The sequence below is a fragment of the Cuculus canorus genome, chromosome 1 (assembly GCF_017976375.1).
Source record: "Cuculus canorus isolate bCucCan1 chromosome 1, bCucCan1.pri, whole genome shotgun sequence".
In the NCBI taxonomy this organism is placed as follows: Eukaryota; Metazoa; Chordata; class Aves; order Cuculiformes; family Cuculidae; genus Cuculus; species Cuculus canorus.
In genome coordinates this window covers 95179394-95203584 of record NC_071401.1, presented here as the reverse complement: position 1 = coordinate 95203584, position 24191 = coordinate 95179394, and the positions used below count along the sequence as shown (strand labels likewise).

General features: G+C 37.3%; 1 protein-coding gene across 3 annotated transcripts in view; it reads right to left on the bottom strand.

Moving 5' to 3' along the window:
• Positions 1-24191, bottom strand: part of HLCS (holocarboxylase synthetase) — a 123433-nt gene that overhangs the window by 5096 nt on the left and 94146 nt on the right. For all 3 annotated transcript variants that reach the window (XM_054051242.1, XM_054051247.1, XM_054051250.1), the window contains 3 exons: positions 8336-8403; positions 7182-7342; positions 4009-4123 (listed from right to left, as the gene is read on the bottom strand). In XM_054051242.1, the coding sequence (XP_053907217.1) occupies positions 4009-4123; positions 7182-7342; positions 8336-8403 (344 nt within the window). The remainder of the gene's footprint in view (positions 1-4008; positions 4124-7181; positions 7343-8335; positions 8404-24191) is intronic.

The window sequence follows — 24191 nt, the reverse complement described above, 5'->3', positions numbered from 1 at the left end:
TCCTACTTGCATAATTACAAATCTCAGTCCAGATTTTACTTGTTCCTTGTCCTTAAAATGTCTTCTCAGACTTGTAGAAGCGAATCCAGTACAGTCTTTCAGCAGCACACCATCCTAGCATCCAGGTGGCCAAGAAGGCCAATGGCATCTTGGCTTGTATCAGAAATGGTGTGACCAGCAGGTGCAGGGAGGTTATTCTCCCTCTGTACTCAGCACTGGTGAGACTGCACCTTGAGTACTGTGTTCGGTTCTGGGCCCCTCACCACAAGAAGGATGTTGAGGCTCTGGAGCGTGTCCAGAGAAGAGCAACGAAGCTGGTGAAGGGGCTGGAGAACAAGTCTTACAAGGAGCGGCTGAGAGAGCTGGGGTTGTTTAGCCTGGAGAAGAGGAGGCTGAGGGGAGACCTTATTACACTCTACAAGTACCTGAAAGGAGGTTGTGGAGAGGAGGGAGCTGGCCTTTTCTCCCAAGTGACTGAGGACATGACAAGGGGGAATGGCCTGAAGCTCCGCCAGGGGAGGTTCAGGCTGGATATCAGAAAAAAATTCTTCACTGAAAGAGTCATTGGGCACTGGAACAGGCTGCCCAGGGAGGTGGTTGAGTCACCTTCCCTGGAGGTGTTAAAGGAACGGGTTGATGAAGTGCTTAGGGACATGGTTTAAGGGAGTGTTAGGAATGGTTGGACTCGATGATCCAGTGGGTCCTTTCCAACCTGGTGATTCTATGATTCCATGATTCAATGAGGGTGAGGAAGGAGGAAGGTGCACGCTAGTTACAATAACATCAAAGTGAGAAGTTCTTTTATTCCCTGGAAGCTGACAAGTCATTACCTACTTGAGAGTAAATCATTGATCATACTCTAAGCTAGAGTTTTATCTTTCAGCCTGCATTTTGAGACCTCTCCGTTTACTACAGTTGGCTGATAAGCCTTGTTTGGCTTGCTCTGAAAAGCCCAGAAGACTTAACTTTGCCACATAAGACTCCAGTTTGCTTAATCTGTCTTACCACAGAATGTCCTTTAGAAGCCTCAAGTCTTTCACTGAGATTTCTCCAGCTAGAATAACGCTGGCAAAATGCCCTTCTTATTTAAATATGACTCTTGGGGGCTTTTCTGCAGCCTGCTGAAACAGGCTTTGAGGGATGTAAAGAAATATATTGTACAGCCTGTTTATTTTTTTCTCCTAATAATTTGGATTTTTCTTTCATCAGACATTTGGGATAAAACCCCAGTCCTGTCAATCAGGTTTCGGCATGATACATCTCCATCTGCAAGAAGGTCCAGATGCATCATTTTGTAAGTTTATTATTAGTGACACTATTCATATGTGGAAGTAATTCATCAACTAGAAGGGGTAGGATACCTTTACAAGAAAGGGGTTTTTTTACTTTTAACTACTTAGAGAATGCATGCAAAGAAAACCGCAGTGATACCAGAACCAATACATCAATCCTATGGAAAAGGGGAGAAATGTATTTTCACAAAACTACAAAGGAAAATGAACTGGAAAAAAATAATGTGCCACACCAGCAGACCCCAATTCAGCTGCTATCACTCAAATACTGCACAAGTGAACAGAGAGTGCCTGTGACCATTGACCTGTGAGGGTGCACAACATGGCCTCGGAGTCCATCTGCAGGCTCAGAGCACTCCACTTTGTCTGCATGGAGATAACTAAAAACTGAAACACATGAGAGACATACTGAGACGATGAACTCAACCGAGGCAGAAGCATCTGGGGATAAACACAGTGGCAAAAATGTACACAGCTAATCTGAAAAAACCTTAGGTGCTTAGGACTCTTAGCATGTCTCTGCATTGGCCAAGTGAGAAGAGTGAAAAATAAACACTTAACCCTGACCTTACAGTCTGCTGATGCGGCTAATACATCTTTCAGTTCTAGACCTTGCCCTGCGTTCAGCATTCGTGTGCTGCTCAAACATGCCTTAGCGGCACACAGAGACATACAGAGCTTTTGCAGGTCAAGCGTGTTGGTGGTGCCTTGCTTTCCAGTTCTGTTTGGCTACCTACATCTGTTCTGAGTCTGGCCCTTACATTAATTAAGTATATTCTTCTGCAGAACTCTTCTTCCAGAAGTTGCGCAATAAGTAAGTTCTTAAAAAAAATAGATTTTAGAACATGTTGAAGAGTATGAACATGAACTGTGTCATCTGTGAGGCCCTCAGTATGTGGTACAGGTGAAAAGGTAGGTTTGTCTCTTGCTTTATTTTTCTGAGGTACTTCTCAGAGCTGTGAAGCCATGTAGATGATCTTTGATTTTGATAACTTCCCTCTCATATGGAAACTCTTCATGAGTACCATGTAAACAGCGAAGTCTAGGAAAGAAATCTCCATGAATGTAGAAAGGGGATGATCCAGCTGGCTTACCTTTCCTGTTGTGGAACTTTGATCTCATTGCTACTACTAACATAAGAAGTCAGATGTCATGAGCACACGAGTAACTCCTACTACTCTCAGTGAGGTACATCACTGAAATGATGGAAAAGATTCCTAGGCTACTATGTGGCAAGTTTCAATCTTAAAAGCCTCCAGGTGAAACAAAGTTGGTGAAAATCTGGTGAAACCAGATTCCTATGATATCAGGAAGAACGTATACAGAATGTTTCCATTTGAAGTGAATGTTTTGATGTTTTGGATATGAAACAGAAGTTCCAAACCAAATACTTTATGAGCAAAGAGATATTTGATAAGATAAACTGGGTTTGGAACTATTTTTCTTTTCTTGTGTTCACCAGAACAGGCTCTGGAAAAACACATGGAAGCATTGAAATGGTTGACAGGGCACAGAAAGAGCCTTTTAAGCATCTTGGTTCAACCTCCATTCAATATATGTAGATTATCTACAAAAACGAGGATATAAAAATTAATCAGAAAATTTATGGCTGGACTTGTTTCACAGAAGGAGATGATGACTGCTTCAACTGTTCTGCTTATTCGCACTTTAAATGATATGCCCACATTGTCTTCACAAGATACTTTTACTTATGTACTATGCTGTATTCAAATATAACCCCAATATTATAAACTTCTTCACTTTTTAGATTTGCTAAGGAAATTTCATTTAATTTTTTAGTTATACCACAAATAACTGGTTTGGTAACTGGAACCTAGAGCTCAGCTGGCAGGTTTCTGAGCATGTCTGACAGATTTGTACTCCTGCTGGTTAAGGGAAACATTTTCCTTAACAAACAGGAGGATGACTATTGGACTTGAAACAACAGAAGCTTCAAAATTCTTATTTGTGCACCTAAATGTCTTCTCTTGTTACAGCACTGGGACTTGTTGGAAAATACATGCACAGTCTTTCTGTGATTGGCTGCATTATGTTTTTGGAATGAGCCTTCCTGATAGACTGTTAATGTTGACAATGAACGGATTGTCACTCTTTGTTCCCTGATTCAGCCTTCCCAACTGCTTTGCAAATTTTTCTTTTTGAGAGAACTAAAGAAAGAAAATAATTAATCAAATAATTACACCACTGCTGCTTCACTAGCAATATTCCAGCTTCTAGAAAGATATCAACAGATAATAGTTATGAATAAATTTTGAGAGGATGAAAGAAGAAACTAAAGCATCACTATGTATACATAGCTCTTTCTCTCCAGATTTCAAAGGCATGTTATTTACTGAGCTATTTGTCATGTTGCCAAAAATAAATAAATTTTAAAAAATGAATACATTTTTCAGTATATCCTACTAGTTCTGCAACAGATCGAAGAGGGCACTTTCCTCTCCGTCCTGTAATGCTCTTTCTTTGAACTCCACTACATCAGCCCAGATGCTTGCATTTATGTTTTCCTTGTCAAGCATATGGAACTATTAAGAAGAATGAAAACATTTACTTTTTGTACTTCCCTGATTTAATGTTGTACTTTATTTCCTTATGCCTGCTGTCATTATTTGTTCTTGTCCTTATCATTTGAACTCATACAAAATTAATAATTTTTTTCATTTATTTTTCACAATAAAGCTTGAAAATAGACATTTACCAATAAGGATATGAAATGTTGTTTCAATAAGTGTAGAGTTTACCAGAACTCCACCGAGTTTCATAAGATCGCTGTAGTAAATATCATTTGGCCATTTTACTCGCAGATCAATATCCTAAAGAAACAAAAACATACATTTAGACATACTTTGATACTGATTACAAGAACATGGCTCATTCATCACTCCATATTCTATATTGTCTTTATGGCTTTGCCACACAGAATATGATGCAGAATGTCAACACCTCTTCATAATAAGAACCTATTTAAGTGCTCCACAAATGTTACTGAAAGAGTCATAGTAACATGGTTACACGGTTTACTAAGGAGGTTCACAGCTATCAGAGAAAAGTGCCTATTTTTTTAAAAAAATAATTATGGCTGATAATAAAGTCTTAGAGCAACCAAAAGGATGACTAAAGATTCTAGAGATTTTCAGTCTCAAACCCATAAGGCTTTATAGAATTAATTTCTCTCATTCATGAGTGCCCAATAAAGATTTAAAAGGTCTGTTGAAGAAAGACGCAAACTTGGAGAAGCTGCTGTGGCTCGCTGCTGATAAACAATCAGGGTAAGCCCACAGTAACATCAACACTGTATTTGAGGATCTTTGCAGAAACCAGACAAGGAGACAACGATATCTCAAATTTCAGAAAGGAAATTTAGCAGACAGGAGGAATTTCAGCTCACAACTATGTAAATACTCCAGTAATGTCCTAAATATATTCACACTTTCAGCAGCTATGCTCAAGCAACACCATGGAGCTGGAAACACAAACTGTGCTGTGTGACACCATTCCAGTGCAATAGAGAAGTTTTTGTTGAAACCACGGAACTGAACTGAACTTTGCACTGGCTACTTAAACACAAAAGGAAAGCAAATGTGCTTCCTGTAGTTTTAAAAACTGCATATGACTGCATCCCCAAAGGCAAATTATGGGAGGTGCTCCAGGACTACAAGAGTCATATTCCCTCCTATCGTTGATTATGAAATCCCTTTACAGGATGTGTGAAAACTGCACCTGGGTCCATGTCTACTTTCTTGACAGATTTAAAGGCCAGAGAGGAGTCCATTACACATACATTGACAGGAAATACTACCTGATTTTGCTATCAAACTATTCTAAGATAGAGTATCACCAATTCATAACCATTGTGGAAAACAACTTGACTCTGCATTGTGAAAAGATTTATAGAAGACTCTTGAAACGTGTGGAGTATGACACAGTTAAACAGTATTGTCAATGTCAAGAGATCTTTTGAAGAGCTATTCAGTAGATTGATGTTAAGGAAAATATACACCTGTGAGACACCAGACATAGCTCTGCAGCTGAAGTGACAGCAAGCATAAAGAACAACCAAGTCAACTGGGTATTCCCATGCCATAAACAACACAGCAGAGACTTCGCCACAACATGGAGTTACAAGGTATTGCACAACTATCTGCATGTCAAAGAGACGATGGGTGTCACAAAACGTGTGGGAAAATGGAGCACATTATCTTCACTTACTAGAGAGAGATGTCTGCTGTTCTCAGAATGGGAAAGCAAAGCAGTCTCTCGACATAAGGCTGTATGCATTTGCAGAACTGACATCTGACAGTAAAGCTTCCAAATGAGCAGTCAGACTTCCTCCATGAGGACTCGGAATCAAAGGCTCAGTTGCTGCCTGCTCGGCACAGTCAACACTCGTGGCAGTTCTAGAAATGATGACTGGCTGATAAACTGGGACACAGGTATTTCAGATTTTTGAATGGAAATCCTGAAATGGACTTCGAGCACAATGAATGACCTTAAAGTGTGTTGAAGTATCACCAAGATGCTGACATACACCTGAAGGAGTACGGAAATTTGGAGGAGAGAATGAAACCCATCTTTTGCAGCTACTGCAGTTTGCATGGCATGGATGTTCATCTCTCATAATGAAAAGCCCCGTGTTACCAAACTCGAAAGGGGAAAATTAAGCATTGAGCTTCCGATAAATCTTTGAATTTCCTTGCTTTAACATATTTGAGTTCAGAACCTTAACATTGGTTTCACCCATTGTCTGGGGTGGATGTACTGTCAGAGAGATTCAGTAGCTTTGACTTGGTCATAGCAAGCTATGTATTTTACACGTATTATTAACATATAATACTTTTATATTTAATACTTCAGTCATCTTTTTCCTCTTGAATGAAATAAAACTATAAATGTCACAGTATACCAGAGTAGGTGTATGGAAGCAAAACCACCTCCATTCATAAATTAACTCCTTCCCCAGTCAAACATATAATTTACAAAACTACCTCTTGCCCTTCTATTTTAAATGGTTAGATTATTCACTCTAGCCAAACATTTTACATTGCAAATTTTAGCCTGAACTATTTTGTTTTTATAGTCAAGTTATGAAGCACTGAAGTTAGAAGGTTTTAATAGAAAGGCTGACAGACCCTAAACTACAGCAAAGCTACTGGGTGCCACTATAATAAAGTTCATGTGTAAATGTGTATAAGTCATTGATTTTCTCTAATATAGGAAACATATGCTTTAGTTAACCACTTCTGTAAAATACCAAAGTTTTATAGTTAGCAAATATTAGGAAATGGTAACATTAAAAAGGAGATATACGAGGTGATGAAGAAGACTGGTTCTTCATTTTAATACTGATGACAGGACACTTGATTCCCTCTTGAGAGCAATACTCTTAAGTTCTTGCTTCAGAAATCAGTTTTCAACTTTAAACAAGGGTTGGAAAAATCCTTTAAAAGGGATAAAGTGACCACTGAAACAGCACCAACAAAAAACCCAGAAGATAATTTGTCAGTTTTATTCATTTTTCCCCCCTCCCTCTTCCCTAACTTCTTCAAAATCAAAACAAATCAACTCAATTGTTAGACAAAGAAAATTGACATTTTCTTTACTGCTGAAGACCAAGTCTTAAATTTTATAAGATTACTAGTGAAGTGCATGTAGTATGCTTAATCAAGTGAGCAAAAGACAATATTAATTTTATATATATTAGATTTCTCTAAACACATAAATAATAAAGCATGTGTGAAACATAAGTTTACCACTATATTAATCCTGAAGAACTATACTATGCATTCAGTCATTCTACACATAGAAGACATAGTTAAAATCTGAATTTAATGCAAATGGAAACTAATTTTGAGATAAATTAGAATGACATACCTCATATCCTGGTATTGATCTAACTGACTCTACCACTGCCAAGGACACCAGGTGTTGAATAAAAGGAATTCTCTGGCCGAGATTTGAATGTAGAGGAATGGTGATATGTAAAGTGGACAGTGCACAGCCTATAGGACTGAGCCAAACATTTCCACCACGACCTGGAGAGAGAGAAGAAAAAAGGTAACTTCAACTCAAGAAAAAATATTTAATTAAAACCACCACTTTGTTAATGTAGACAGCTACAAAAGAGAATGATTCAATAGTATCCATCCAAGAATCAACCATAAGTCCTATAATGGACTTATGTAAATTAATGTAAACTAATTTTGAAAGAGCAATGGTTAAAGCACAAAGCTTTTCCTCTTAAAAATCAGGAGATTGTTTAGGGTGCATGCTACTAATCAATACCCTAGAATGTTCTAAATTATTTGCTTCCAGGATTTCCTGGTATGTGGTAACATACACATTTCAAAAAATCTTGCTAAGTCAAGAAGTATTTGTGAGAATGCCCTGTGTGTATCTAGAGATCCATCCCCATTGTGAGTTGACTTAGTACAAGCTAGATCTGTACCGAAAGCCAGGAAACTATCTTCATGTAGGTCTGTGCTCAGGAGAGCTTATTAGGCTGGGTATTGTTCTTCAAATAAAAAAAGCATGGCTTTTAATACAGTGCTAGTACCTTCCTGGGAAACAGACAGAACTTGCTTGTATTTATCTGCACAAGACTGTGAAAGCTCGCAGGACAGTTAGGGCAGGTCCTGCGAGAAACCTCTATGTCACATCAAGCCAAGACCCAGTTTTGTTCCAGTTAAGCCAAAAAAGGAGCCCTGGTTTGGAAGACTGACTTATATTACACTAAATGTAGTAATGGCATTTTCCATGACTGGGGAGACTTTTTGGCAGAAATTAGAAGACCACTAAATCATTTCTGTAAAAGCCAACAAACATCCTGAAAATGTTTACTTTGGTCTCTATTAACTTAGGTTTTGAGTTTGAATCTACAGATCAAGCAGGAGGAGAAAAGGACACGATTATTCTACAGATTATACCATCAAAAAAACCCATATCTCTAGGTCAGCTAGGTGACATTAAAATGTCCTATGTCACATGTTTAATACACATTTATTAGCAATAGAAGGAAGCTTACTGACCTTTCCCTTGTGTTTGTCGAACAGCAATTGCTATTAAACCCATCTCCTCTGGCAACTCGAACATTAACCTGCCAATTAGGAAAAAAACCCCACAATGCTTATCAACTGGAACACTAAACTACATTCATGAAAATCTAGGCTTAAATATCAGGTAATATTTTAGGTTAACATTGCACTACCATTTATCAATTTTCAGTTAACATTTATTCTTGGCCAAGAAGCATTAGAACAGTTAAAAAAGATTAACTGAAAAACAATAATGTAAAACATTACTATATCTATTACTCTGGAAAAAGTTACAGCCATAGTTCATTTAAGGTGCCTTCTGATAACATAAGTTTTGTATTTCTTCACATTTTCTTGAAGTGCTTGTTTTTTGCATGTCATTATCTTCAGTAAGTGACAACTAGCAATTCTAGACATTTGTTTCTACTTACAGCAAATTTTTGTTCATACTAGAGAATATAAGAGCAGCAGTTTCTGATTATTTAGAAAACCAATATGGTGGCAATAAAGCAGTTTAAAAGATACACTATCCCCTGAGAACTAATTATGATTTAACTACAGTAAATAAATCTACACCTTCTGAGAACTCTAGAGAACACTGGCTTATTTTAGGCTTGTGTTCTGCTTTTAAAATAGTTTCACTTAAAAGAATACTAACTTTCCTCCAGGGATAAGTAGAAAGTGCACTTTAACACCACCAAATGAGTCAACGCTTGACTTAGAAGAAAAAAAAACCTACTGTGAGAACTTCATTCAAGCCACTTTAAAACAGATCTGAACTGTACTATGATCCTCTATTTCACATTTTCAGGAAGAGTTATTTAACAGATAAAACAGATATTCAAGATGTTGCCAGTAAGGTATACCCAGAAAGTGATGTATAGCCTACAAATCTACTTCTGATATAGGCACAAATATCATGTTGTTCCTTCATATAAAAGGAATCTTGTCTTGGAGATAACTGCAACTCAAATCAGCAAAGAGTATTGTTCAAAATTATTTCCTCTGAAGCAAGTATCCGTGGGCAGCAAGGTCCAGCCACAAGCAGACGTGTCTCCCTGCCACCCACAGACACACATCTTTAGGCAAGTGACAAGCTAAGGACTACTCATTCCTCCTACTTCACAGGTCAAAAAGCAGGGGTTAAGTACTTCTTGGGGTTGTACTGGTAGCAAAATGGAAGTAGGATCCCCAAGGTTTCCGAACATCTTTCAAATGGATGACTTGCTTTCGTGATGATCAAAATGGGAGGCTATTAGAGGGCTTACCCAAAGTCTGGACCACAAATGCCTTTGCTAATTAGAATTACTTGAACACAAACTGTCAGTAGCTGTAACAGACTCCACAATGTTTTCCCACGTTACGCCTGAATCAGTGAGACACTGTTGAAGAGCAACAGCCACAAGATCTCTTTGCCAATCCCCTTCAAGTTCATGTGAAATACCGCCCAATAATTCTTTCCTTTGAACCTATGGATCATACACTGAGACCAGACTCACTTATATACCTCCTTTTACTCTGGGACCTAGGGGAAAATCCTCTGTAGCTCATGAAGCTTCAGCCTTGACTTCTGACAACAGTGTGATTTCAGTTACACCACCAAGTTCATGGTTTTGCAACGTGAAAATCTAATTTAAATTTGGAAGCATAGTTAAGAAGAGTTTACAGGCTTTGTCAAAATACACTGATTTCTGTTGCTTCTCCATTCACATATTTATTTTTTTTTTGCTGGTTTAAAAATAAAGTCATGTGTTGCCATGATGGGAGGAAAATAATGAGAGCAGGAAAAAAAGTTAATTATGAATCCAAAACACAGGCTTCTAGAACAAAGAGACATGATTAATAGAACATATGAATACAGCTATTAGAGACTTGGCAGCGGGTAACAACATATTAAATGCAGAGACTGAGTTTACACTTTTAAGGGCCATGAAGAAAATCTTTAACGGACACAACATTGGGAAGTTGTTAATACTCAAACTCATACAGCAAGAGAGAGATATATTTATTTTTACTACTTCCTTAGATTGTGCTGGAATTACTATGAAGCTTATGATAATAAAAAGACCCAGACAACCACCCTCCCCCCTCCAACTTCAGAGCTTTCTAAATTGTGCGCACTTGTTATTTTTTTTTCTGGGATAAACAACTTGCATTTTTCTTACCAGAAAAAGTAACTGTACGTGCACTTTTTTACATATTGACTTCCCTTCTTTTCTTTCAACTTAATCAGCTGCAGATTTAATGATTTCATTTTTCTGCATAGTGACTTAATCACAGTGCTCACCACATTCTCCCTTCCCCTCCATTTTTTTTTCCTTGAAGAAATCCTCTGTTCTTTTTTGTGCTTTTTAACTAACTTGCTCTACATAATAAGTCAAAAGACCACACTGAGATACAAGAGTAGGGAAACGTGAAACATCTGAAGACAAATTTACCCATCAGGAAGAATATCAGATGGCACCTACACGACCATAGGAGATGACACTCGAATTTTATATAAATCTTTCTTTTCTGCTTTGAACATTTTTGTGGTATTTTCCAAAACGTGAGCAAGGCACTTTAAGTATTCAAGAATATCAACCCAGCTGAAATATTAAGAGAAAGATTCCAGCACAATTTTTTACACAAATAAGCTCCCCCCTGCCCTGCAGTGCATACTAGGAATGCTGTCAAAAGTAATAAACCATACTTAATTGTTTTATAGACATTTCAAGTGTAAGGAGGACTCTGTCTTCATGGCTAGTCAATACAATGACTTTTCTTCCTACATGAATGTAAAATAGGAATTGAAACCACAAAAAAATTATGTTTGAATAATGCTAGCAGCCTGACAACCATAAATTTCATTGATGTTGTGGGTTTAAGGTTGAAACTCTCATTAATGCATCCTGCTGTGTTACAGTATTGCAGAGGTATTACAACAGGCAGCATTACATTCCAGATGTTAAAATACCTGGGCACAAGAGGGTAAGTTATGAACAGATTTCTCCCCTCATTTCAAGTTAGTTGTCTGAAAATCTCACTCTCAAATAGTCTGTTTATAGAGTACTATAAATATAAAAAAAACCTTTCAATTTTTAGTCAATCTTTTTGACCAATTTCTTGTATTATTGTGGACAAAGAGGGGTCCTGAACACTTGTTTTACTACTTCTTATGTATTGTTTCTGTCCATTATGTCCAATTTGAAAACAAGCAGTGTGTCTACTAATATCTTTCCTAAACTCTCCTTCATAGCCCTCCACCTCCTTTTCATATCCCTTAACTGCATGATGTTGTGTTTGATTCCAAGCTCTGTGTGCTGAATGGCCTGCCAGAAGGTGGGCTGGCAAGCAGAACAGGTAACTCTTGAGTCCATGCTGCAGACTTCTTGGTGACAGCACTGATCTGGATGTCTCTTTACTACCTGTAAGCCTGTTTTCATAAGAACATGAATACTTGGAGAAGCTCAAAGATATGGAGGTCTCCTGTAAAATATCAGGCAGTAGACTGGACTGAGAGCTGGCAGGCCAAAATCAGAGGAGAAGCCACCAACAATGACATCCTGGTGGGAGTATGGTACAGACCACCTAATTAGAAGGAAGTGGAAAAAGTCTTTTTGAGCAACTTGAGGACATCTGCAGATCACAGATCTTGATTCCAGCTGGAGACTCCTGTCTCCTGGTATCTTATAAAAGGCAAACAAAATGGGATGCAAGCTGACTTGTGGGTAATGCTAGGGACAAGCTCTTAACACAAATATCAGATGATAAAGTGGAGTGATCAACTCCTTGATCTGCTACAAACAAGGGAGAGCTGACTGAGGAGGTGGTAGTCTGTGGCAGATATTACCCTAGCAAACATGAACTAATGCTGTTCAGGATCCTGAGAGGAATGAGGAAGGCAAGGAAGAGTATAAGCACTGGATTTCATGAAAGCAGAATTCAGTCTATTCAAGGACCCGACAGATGAGATCTTATGAGAGGAACTCTGAAGGACAAGGGAACTCAACAGACATGGTCTTTAAAGATAACCTCCCCAGGCAAACTAACAGTTCATCCCAATATGAAGGAAAATTAGTAGATGAACAAGGAGTCTGATTTGGCTAAAAAAGGGAATTAATGACTGGAAAAAGAACATGCAACAGAGATGGAAGTAAGAAGAAATGCTACAAATGAGAAATGCAGAAACATTGTCTGGACAAGCAAGGATGACATTAGGAAAGTCAAAGATTAACTATAACAGAGATTGGCAAGAAACACGGCAACAGGAATTTCTACTGCTGCATTGTAAGAATAAACAAGGAAAATGTGGGCTCACAGCTGACTGAGGCAAAAGCACAGCAGGAACACATAACACTGAGTTACTCAATGCATTCTTAGCCCCAGTCTTCACCAAAAAGGTCTCCCAGGCTTTTACACATAACACACTCGGTTCCAGGAGAAAAGGAAATACCAGCAGTAGAAAAAGACTGATCTCATAACTCTCTTGAGAAATCTTGACTCATACAAGTCTGTCAGAGCAGATAGGATGCACCTGAGAGTGCTGAGAGAGCCAGATGATGGCTCCTGTCATCATGGTCACAGAAATCAGGGGAAGTGCTGGATAAATGGAGAAGAGCAAATGTTGCAACTATCTTCAAGATGGCCTTTCACAGCACCCAAATTTGGTTGTCCCAGAATCCAAGTTTGGCCATTGATATAGATGGATGCACTACCAAATGAACAAAAAGCATCTATATTCTGTGACTGAAAAGAAATGGGTTTATCTACCTGTAGGCTGGATACAGCTGAAATTCCTCAGGGGCTTACCCTGAGATCTATCCTATTTAATATTTTAATAGCTTTACCAATGACCTGCAGGAGGAAATGGCATGCACATAAATCAAGTTGTGAATAATGTTGAACAAAGCATTGGAATAGAGTGCCCAGAGAGGCTGTGGAGTATTTCAAGACCTGACTGAAAAAAAACACTTGAGCAAGCTGGTTTGAATTCATTGTTGATCCTGCTTAAAAGGAGGTTGGACTAGAGACCTTCAGGGATCCCTTCCAAACTGAATGACACTGTGACTCCAGGATATGTAGAGACACTTGGTATCTCTGGTGTTTCTAGCTGTCTTTTAAGTATGACTGAAACCAGTCAGCATCTAGCCATTAGCTACTAATTACTAATTTAGCAAGTTAGCCCAAAGGCTGTTCACTGGAATCCACTAGCCTAAGTAAGATCCCAGATTAAAGTAATTTTCACACTCTCTTACTAGCTTAAGTATTTAAGTATTTAATTTTACCCATGCACTATTTTAAACATGACCAGGTGCAATATGGAGGCTCCCAAGAGACTGACTTCCACAGGCAGAAGAACACCCAAATCAATAATCCTACTCAGGTTTACTTAAATTCAATTAATCTTACTGCTCTGCACTGTTATAATTTTGCCTATATCTAGCAGGCCAAATACGTGCCAGAATACACGATTACATGAATGCACTCCTCTGTTCTATTTCAAGAGTTCATAGCTTCTTACACTTTATAGTGTGTTTCCCTATAGCAATGTTAGTACAGAAAGGACCATTTAGAATCAAATTATCTTTTAAGTGTTTAGATATATTAAAGTCCTAAATCAGTGAGAAAACGTGTAAGGGATTGTAATGTCTCAGGCTTGTGGAAAATGGAAAAAGTGCTGGAAACTTGGACTCCTAGTTTCTTGTACCTTACTTAACAGATACTACAAAAAGAAGATTGTCCTATACTAGTTGCAACATTTTCAGGAAGGAATAATCTATTCATACTACCTATGACATAGTTTACTAACTTATATATACTTTGGCTAGTTGGTTAGGCTTGGAAAGCAGTGCACTGATAACAATATAATTTCAACAAAATTCCAATATATAGGAAGACTGTAATTAGGACAACATCTTGTGAGTTGTTTTTCAGCTGGATCAATGCTCTAATCTAGCTCACCATAAATGAATAGTGCTGTTGGCAAAAGAGTAGCAACAGTAAAAGAGGCCAGTGGGTAGAGGGGAAGATTAAACCACCTTTTTCTTACCACCCATGTAATTAATGCTTGATATAAGCTACTCTATTAAGGCATCAGAATTGTGTGTGCTTTGCTTGTGGAATTGCTTTGAGAACCAGGCCTGCCGAACAGGCAGGGTAAAACTACAATTAAGTGCTCATTTTTTTTCTGCTTACTGCATTTTTCAGCTGGTAGTTTTCTTGTTTCTCTATTTTTATACCAGGCATTTTATAATTAGTCCTTTGTATATGTTTATAGGCTTTTCCTCTTGAAAAAAAAAAAAAGCAAAAGAGAATTTAAAACATAGTACCATACAGCCAAAGGTGTCAGGAAACATACCCAAATAAGAAAGGACTCCAAAAAATTGGTTTGCCAACAAAATGCCAGTAAAATTTGAAACCTGGGTTCAGACACACTGGTAGTGTTCCAAAACTGAAAACTTAAAGAACTTCTTTATTCAGTAGATCAGCTTCTCTGTGAATATCATTGAGACCACAAAGTTACAGTAAAGAGGGGAGTTTCCAATGGAGATGTGAAGAGAGTTTTAGTTGTTTCAAGTTTTAATTTGAAAAGCAAAAATCTCTATAATTTTAAGAAATATTTTTTTCCTATAATATGTAATCTTCTCAATTAATGACCTTTCTTTATTTGAAAAAGCTACCCGAAACATTCCAAAAAGTTAACATAGGACAAATAGAAGTTGAACAGATTTCATTCCAAAATGAATTCCAGTGCCAATATTTAAGATACAGAATAGTTACTGGAATGCCGTGAAACATATTTATCATAACATGTTAAGAATAGAGTCTTCAGAATGGAGTAAAAAGTTATAAACATATTGATCTAAACCAGATCCAACCACTCTTGTCCAAAGTAAAGCACAGTACGGATGCTATAAAAAATGTAAACCATACAGATCATTGCAACCTGCAGTGATGTCACTTTTACCAGTAATTTCACCACACTTCATTAGATAAGACTGTACAAGTTTGGTCACTGTCTGAAAGGTAAACCTTAAAGTAACCCCACACAGTACAGCAAGAAACAGCAGCATTTCAGTGAGGTGGAAAATCTATATTAAAGCAGCACTGAATTCACTAACTTACAGTATAAAGCATCACAAGCCTTAAAAGTAATCCATCATGATTCTGAATTCATGCAATATTGCTTAAAGCCACCTCTCAGACGAAATAGCAAACTGAGAACTTCTTGCACACACAGATTTTAACTTGATATTCTGGCCAATTTCTAGTCTGGATAATTACATTTCCTTACAAAAATTTCTTTGCAATTTACTAAGACAGCATTTCATTTCCCGTCTTAAATCATGCAGGGTGTTAAATAGTTGCCACATTCTGCCGGAGAAGAGATGAAGCTATTCCCAAGCAGCCACTCAAACAGTTAGGGTTAATGACAAAAGACAGTAGACATACTGTGTGAATTCAAGTGAGCATGAAAATGAATTCTATGTGAGAAGGAACAAAGCTGCCCTCCCAAGTCTCTTCCATTGCAAACTGGGAAAAATTAAACCAATTCATTCCTTGTTAAGTAATTGCAGAAGACATACAAAATTAGGAATAACACTTATTTTCTTTAGATTTGTATTTTTCCTTTATCCTTCTGCTATTGAAAGTTTCATCAAAAGCAGTCATACTTAAAATCACAGAAGTAATTTATAGTAAAGATAATACTCTAAAAGTATTTGAAGTTTCCTCTGTGATTTGCTTTAGTTTCTTTTATTTTACACCTGCAATAAACAATGTGCTCCAAACTTAGGCCTTGGTGGTTCACGATGGTAATGTGGTTGTTGCTATAAACCTATGGATGCTGTAAATTTCTAGCCTTCCTAATGCAATGCTTGTGTTTTTTCTCCCCTTTCCAAAGGCACACTAAATAGTTTTCCTGTACTAAAATGAGAGGTAGCATTTTCTTACACTGTTAGACATTTCTTCTGGTCTATAGACTAGATTTTTACCTTTGGGGGACCTGTTGGTTAGTTTGACATAATTTCTGAAAAATATTTTTAACACGAAAAACAACTAATGAAATTTAATGCAAATTTCTTAGTTTTTCTTTGGGCAAAAGCATCTGAGTCTCAATTTTTAAATTTCCATGTATTTTCATGTAATTTACTTCTTGTAAGTTCTAAATGTTTATCCATATTCTTAATTTTATGATATGGGTTACACTGTGCAACGCATGTTACAAACATAGCCATAAAGATGGTAATTTGACATGTTATTTAGCATTAAATCAAATCTCCATATTTTTGCCTAGGTGTTACAAACAGAAAACAACCATGGCTTCATAAACTGTCAGGTAAAGCACAATTATTTTACTTGCATCTTTTTTTCCTTGAAGAACTGTGAAAGATGATAATTTTCAGGAAAAAAAAATATTGCAAATATGTTTTTGCTGTGCAAAAGCAACCAAAACCACTGTATTTCTTCTACAAATGTCTATAAGCCCAGAACTGCAAAATTCCCACAGACAAAAAATGCGAGATTCTGGCCTTCTCTAGTAAAAAAAAATCTTGATATGTAGAATCTAGACAGTTAGTTGTAATGTAAGATATTAAAGCAAAATGAAAAATGTACTGCAAACCTGAAAAAAATGTTTTGTTTAAAGAAAAAGTATTCCAGTAAGAGTCAGGTTTGTAAGAAATCCTTAGAAAACCCTGATTTAGGTCTAAAATTTTAGTTAGCATCTGAAATACTTTGATTACCTAGTAAAGTTTAGAATTTTTTTTTAAGTCACAATTAGACCTGGCCAGGTATTTTCCGTATACATAACTTTCCATGGAAAGTACAGATTCAGAAAAACCACTGTTTTTTAAGAGAAGAAGGAATTAATTTATCTGGAACAATGTAACTTTTCCTTTAAAACGCTTGACACTTTTTGGAGCTATTTCCAGCCTAGTCAAACATATAAATTCCTTCAAATATATGTGTATGGAAATGTTACAGTTTTGATCTATTTAAGCTTTGAAATCTATCTACCCATGGTACCACAACTGGGATTTCACATGCTTCAGTTTCCCCCTGATGCCTCAGATTCCATTAGAGTAGCCACATGTGCCATCCAACTTGTAGCTCCCCTTTGTTAAGCCGTGTGATGTCTGGCCTATCAACCAGAACAGCAACACGGGGCATCCTAACTAGAATTTTCAGGAGGCGTAAGAGCACTTCTAATTCATTGTTGAACTGACTTGACATGAAGCACTAAGCTAGGTTAAAAATCCTGAACGTTACCCTTCAACATCCCTAAAGAGAATCTCCCTGCAGTTTCTTGTGAAGAAAGAACTGACAATACTTCAGCCTTTTTTTTCTGATTTCAAGTTGTAAAACCTAAGAAAATTATTGCTTCTGGATGGTGAATAAAAAAAAAAGCAATAAACACAATAGCTGAACTCAGCTGGCTCTGTATTCATGTGTCTAATAATTAAAACACAAAAATGCTCTCATCAAGTACTGGAGTCTTATACTAGCTGCTCCCTCGCAGTGCCAACAGAAACCCCAAGACTTCTAAATTCAGTATTAAAGCATACAGCACTTTTCTCCTGTAAAAGCCAACATCCAAAAACACACAAATAAAGAACAGAAAGGTCCTGTTTCCAAATATGTTGTTAAATATTTTTAAAACCCCTACTATCAGTCTGTGCCAACTTGAAGGCAGACTCCAATAGTTAATTTCATGGGTGATTAAGAATGGATTTCAAAAGAAGAAAGTTACTTTATGCTGGCCACAGCATCCTCGGTAGACTCCAGAAACAGTCAACATAATGTTGAATTTAACCACAGACTCAACACAAAATGTAGTTGATATTCAAATCCCCAAACAGTGGCTTCTCTTTGTCAGAGTTGGTAGGAGAAAATCCAAAGGTCCCTATGTAGCCTTGCTACTTAAAATTCTTAAAATGCAGGAAAAGTAGTAACTTCCTGCTCCTGTAAACTCCAAAGGAATGCCTTTAAGACAATAAAATACATGCAAATACCTCTTACCGTGAGAGGTGGATGAATGGGTAAAGCCCTGAATTGGAGAGCTGACATCCAAGTGGGGAGGGCTGCACAACCACCCTGAACTCTGTATCTGGATCATGACTGCTGCTCAGGCAGCAAATGCTAGGGTCCTATGCTAGGACCGATATGCTAGAAACCATATAGGTCCTTAGGTAAATCCATACTCAGATCTTGGCATCTTGCCCCTTATCTGAGCAATGACCATTGACATTTGCACATAGAGGATAATGAAGCCTGAATATATCAAACATTTTTGAAGAAAAAATGCCTTTCATTCTTGCATTGTCTTAGTAAATACCGGAATTACTTGCAAATGCTGACAAATACAACAAAATCTAACTGTAAATAAATATAAACAATATTTAAACTTTCTTGTACGAAAATGAATGAAAACTAGGATGGCTCACCCCTTACCGTTTCTTCCTCTCTTCCCCCATCTCTGCTGCAGCATTATGTTGTCATAGCATCTCAAGAGCCAGGTTCTGGTCCGAAGTCCTGTTCTCTGTTACTAGGTCTTAATGGATGTGTCTGATGATGTGTCACTCTTGTATTTTCTTGTTAGATATGTAAATAGTACTCATACAGTAACAGTTGAAATCTATTGTAAACAACTACTGAACCTCCTGACAGACCTCTGGGTCCCCTTTCACCTAATGTCTTGCATGTTCTTTAGCTATAAAGTGAAAGCAAAATACAGGCGCAGGAAAGAAACTTTCTCATTCAGCTTTACTGATACATTTCTACAAAACAGGTGTTCCGTGGACCCCTGACACTTGAATTGAGTTGCACGAAGGCTTAGTCAGATGTGAAGCCTTAGCAGAAGTGTTCTGAGCTAGTAAGTGAATGAGCAGAACCATTCTGATCACATGCAATAGAAACAAGCATCAAAGAGAAGGAGGAAGACTTGGAGGATTAGTTATACGATACTATGACCCTTAGCAGTACTAAGCAAGCAGAAACTGTGTGACAGACGTGGTATTTTATTTTAAATGAAACAGTAAGGTTTTATCCAAGGTTGGGGTGGTCTGTAGTAAATAATTGGACTGGGAAGAATGTCTTAAATGGGAAGCATCAGCACAGATATATATATGGTACTATGCAAAATCCCTAGAAATCGTCAGAAATCAATACAATTAATAAATATATGGAAGGAAAAAACCCACTACTTAGCACATTCATGCAATGTAAAAATCCACCCCACCAGCAGAAGGCCATCTTCCAGTACCCAGATTTGTAATCATGGCAAAACGAGCCACAGCTGCACAAAAGCAAGCTGAAATCCTACCCTAACCATTGCTGGCAGCTACAGTGTAAGTGTAAGGTACAATTTTGAACCACGGTCACAGAAGGCTGGAAGGAATCTCAGGTACTAAGTCTTTATGCCTTCCTCTTCTACATCTGGTAAACCCTTCTCTAGTTTATTCATAAAAACTTGCAACAATGGAGAAACAACAGCTTACTTAAGTAAACTGCGTTTCTTTAGAAATTTTAAAGGAAAATTCACTGTATCTGTACTTCTGCATTAAAATGTTGTCCCATACCCTCTGAAAATGGAGAAATGCTTATTCATTTTCTCCCTGCAAGGGACCATTGCCTTGACTAAAGGTTTCTTTACACCAATTTCATCTTCTTTTGATGAAAGAAACACAGTTATTTTATCTCCCACTCTCTCCACCTAAGGAGTCATATTTCCTAGACTTTTCTCTGCTATGTACCACACCCAGAAAATCCACACCTGTTGAAACCTGGTGCTGAAAACTGGACCAATAACTCCAGTTGAGCTCTCCCAGTGCTGAGTACATCTGGAACGATTGCTCTGTACATTTTATGTGTAGCATATTTTTAAGCGTTTTCATAAAAATTTCGGTCTCAGTCCTCACCTCCTTTGTTACAACAGTAAGATTTTTTTTAACCTATATTCAGGAGCTGACACCAACTTCCAGAACTTCTCTTGAAAACTGATACTCAGCCACCCTATCTTTTTTAACGACTTCCATCTGATTATTACTTTATGTCATGCTTACCCATAAAGAGCTGCATCCTATTTATTCCAGGACGTTTTTTCATTCATCAAGACTGTTTAGATTTTGAAACCTACCTTCTTAAAATCTTATAGGTCCTCCCTAAAAAGTTTAGGTTTTGATAGCCATACCGTCAATTCTGTCATCCAGATTATCAACAAAAATGACTGAGTCGTGCTCAAGCATTGGCAGATAAGAAGCCTCAGCACTCTGATGTATTAAGTAAACCACCAGGACCACTAAAGTCACATGTAACGTAAACAAGTATGAATATTGCTTAAGTGAAATCAGACAACCACAAGCGATTGTCTAAAATGCATATATCTGATAATGAAAATATGATCTGTGATGCTGAAGCTTCAAGCAGGGAGATCAATAACTGTAATCTTCAACAACCCTTTAGTTGCCATTCACTTTGACCAAAGCAGATTAAACTAAACCACGACTAAGAAAGGAAGAACTACAAATACAGTAAAAATGGAAGCAAGCAAGCCAATGAAATGAGGTTTTGTACAATAGTTAAAACAGGAGCCTTAGCTGTAGCAACTTAAATTCCTTCCTTCCAAGAAAAAGTACAAAGCAATTACATAACTAGTATATTGGCCCAGATAAAGTGATTTTAGGGAACTACTTTTCACGTTCCGAGTGCTAATGGTGAACATACCATTCCTAAGTAAAGCATTTGGATTTTGGGAAACGTCAGAGCTATTTCCCAAGCCCAGGAAGCTATAAAGAAACCGCCAACCCTATTCTGTACGATCATGGATTCTGTATAAAACAAGATCTACCAAGTTATAACATGCATTATGAGTTGGAAGATCTTTGGTAATGCATACTCCACATGGGTCTTAGTTATAAGAAGGGAGTTTAAACACTTCAGCTGTGATACTAAGGAGTTAATCATCTAAAAGGAGAAAGATCACTGAAGAAAAAAATTATCACCTTTTCCTTTCTCCACTAACAGAATTTTAACAAGAAACTCTTCACAGAATTCATAAAGTGGCAGTCATAAATGTCAAGTGCTTCAGCTGTCCATTTCCTCTACCTTTCACAATATATTTAGTGTTGGATATAACTAGAAAGAATAAGGTGAGGAAACACTTTTCCTTTCAGGTGTTTCTTCAAAAGAGGCTTTTTCAACGAGTACTCCATAAATACTTTTGACTTTTCAACCATGAACATAAGACTACCATAACAGAACACTATATTCCTATCTGCCTAGAATAAAACTGTAAAATTCATCTTCCTATCACCCTTCTTTTCTTCTGCTTCTTTACTGGGGCAAATATAAGCTCCTTGTGTTCCTTTTTGGGACCCTTTTCACCTATCATTCAACCTAATATCCCATAGTCATCCTGTCCCTGTAGGCCTTTTTCTCATTCACAATTTTTAAGCTTTGGGTCAGAAGCCATCATTTTGTTTGTGTAAATTCCAGCCTCTGAGCCATCACTAAGGTGGCTCAAATAATTCAACAAGAGAAATTCAAGCAGGGCTGGAATTTACATACTGTAGGCTGACAAGGTAAAATACAAGGTTCATCTACCATGGGGAAATGATTCTCTCTCATATACCAAATTCCGACTCATATTAGCAAAACAGACAGAAGAAACTGATTTTTGAAACTGGTAAATGAATTGACTATCACCCAATATATGGGTTCTTATCGTGAACATGTGAAGATCATAACCACACAGGTTTTCTAGAATTCTTGGAGCACTTCCCATGTATAGAGGCTAAACTGTTTCAGGTATCAGGTTGCAGAAGTGTTACATTAATTCCACTACTGTACATCAGAATGTAAGCAGAGACTGAAGTTTACTAACAGGCAAGATATATGCTAAGTGCTCAACTTAGGCAGAATACTTTTACACATCAGATACACTTATGCAGCAAGAAATGTCACATTCTTCCGAAAATCAAATGCAGACATGATCAAACAGAACTCTGTCGATACGCGGGGCAGAATCTAATTCTCCAGTGGGGTTTTTTGTTCTGCAGATCCTGAAAGCTGAGACATGCAGTGGTGCAAGCCAAACATAACAAAAGGAGCATTACTCTCAAACTGAAAGTATGCGGCACATATTTATAGTGTGACACTACCTGGAAATTCTCCGTGGGATAGCAACAGAAAAAGATGAAAATGTGAGTTTTTTTTAATAAACCCAAAGTTTTGCATCCAATGCAGCAACTGAATGGTTGGATATTGTCAAATTACACTTGCTTATTGCCTATGTGTTCATATTTTTAAATAAACTATGCATATTACTATCCATTTTTAAAAGCTACTATAAAATCTTTTCATTATTAAAGAAATTCTTCCCTCAAGTTATATAGGACAAGTGAGAAAACTTATTTTAGCGATTCCAATATCGGATAACACAAGGTAGCTTCCAAAATCATTAAACATATTGTCAAGTTCCCAATTTTAAAATGCTACTGTCAATAAAAATTCTTAGAAGTTAACATAAAATACCTCTTTGATAATTTATCAGACTCCATACGTCCTCTGACATGAATGTTTATTTTTATTATTGAAGAGTTCCTACAATTGAATTTCCTTGTATTCATTAGCTTTTAGGATACTTCCACAAAGAAAAGATGACTGAATTTTAGAAAGGACATCATAAAATATAAAATCTGACTGCAGAAGAATGCTTTTTTCATCTGTCCATTATATGCAGTTCTTTCCAGGTGGAACGGACACCGTGAAGAGTAAGTCCGAACAATTCTTGTAATATGCTATAGGTGTACATCAACATATAAAAATTAACTCATTCTAGCAACCAAAAAAACCCTGTTTGCAGTTAAAATTAAGTTACTTCCTTAGCCTCCCTTTCGTTGCCAGTGCACATACACATCCATAAAATCCCACAGGTCTTCCTATTGAAAATTTTTTGATAATCCAGTTACACAGCATTCATTGTAAATGGAAAGCCTTGAAGTAATACATAGTTATAGATGTGCCTTCCTATACGAACGCATTTATTTGCACGGCTGACTAACATCTCTAGACTATATTTTGATGGTTTTGGTCATCTTGCAGCTCCGTGAAAACTTTATCTGCAAGGCAGTTTGCCATGAGGCCTCATGAAATGCAGCTGTTCGTATGGCTGCCTCTTTCCCAGACAAACTGAGATTAAGTTTCTGTTGCCACAGAAGTTCTGCAGTCCTGACAAGCATTCTTCTACTCGCATGTTAGGGCTGTGTATTGGTCTATCATATGAGGATTGCATAAGCATGGCAGAATTCAGTTTAGACAAAGAAAATTATATATATATAAAAACCACAGAAAAGAAAGAAGCTGAATAGGATAAATTATCAGTATCAGCTTGCACTTGATAAGAAAAACTATGTCACTCAAAGAGTGTGTGTGGGAATAACACTGAAATTTTGATGGAAGTCCAATTCTAGCAGTTTTGAATATTTAAGACTGCAGGCAAGGAATGACTGAAACTTTGGTTTCAATCATTATTAGATTTTTCTGACTTGTAGGATCCAAAGCAAAATCATAATTTTTATAGCTCTGTTTCCCCATGTTAGTATGTACTTAATGACCGTTTACCTACAATGTTTCTAAGAGATCTTGGAAACATAAATGATAGCTATTGGCAAAGCATTTCAAAACCCACAGGCGGATGGATGATGCTGTAAAAGTGCCATTTCTGCAAAATGATACAGTTAGTGACTTAGGTTAGTAGAACAGTAGTGATCAGTGTATCTGCGTTATTATTCTGCATAAGTAATGTTATGAAGAGCTTTGTATGTTCACCAAAGTCCTTAATTGGGAGCAACTTGAAGGACTCTGAACT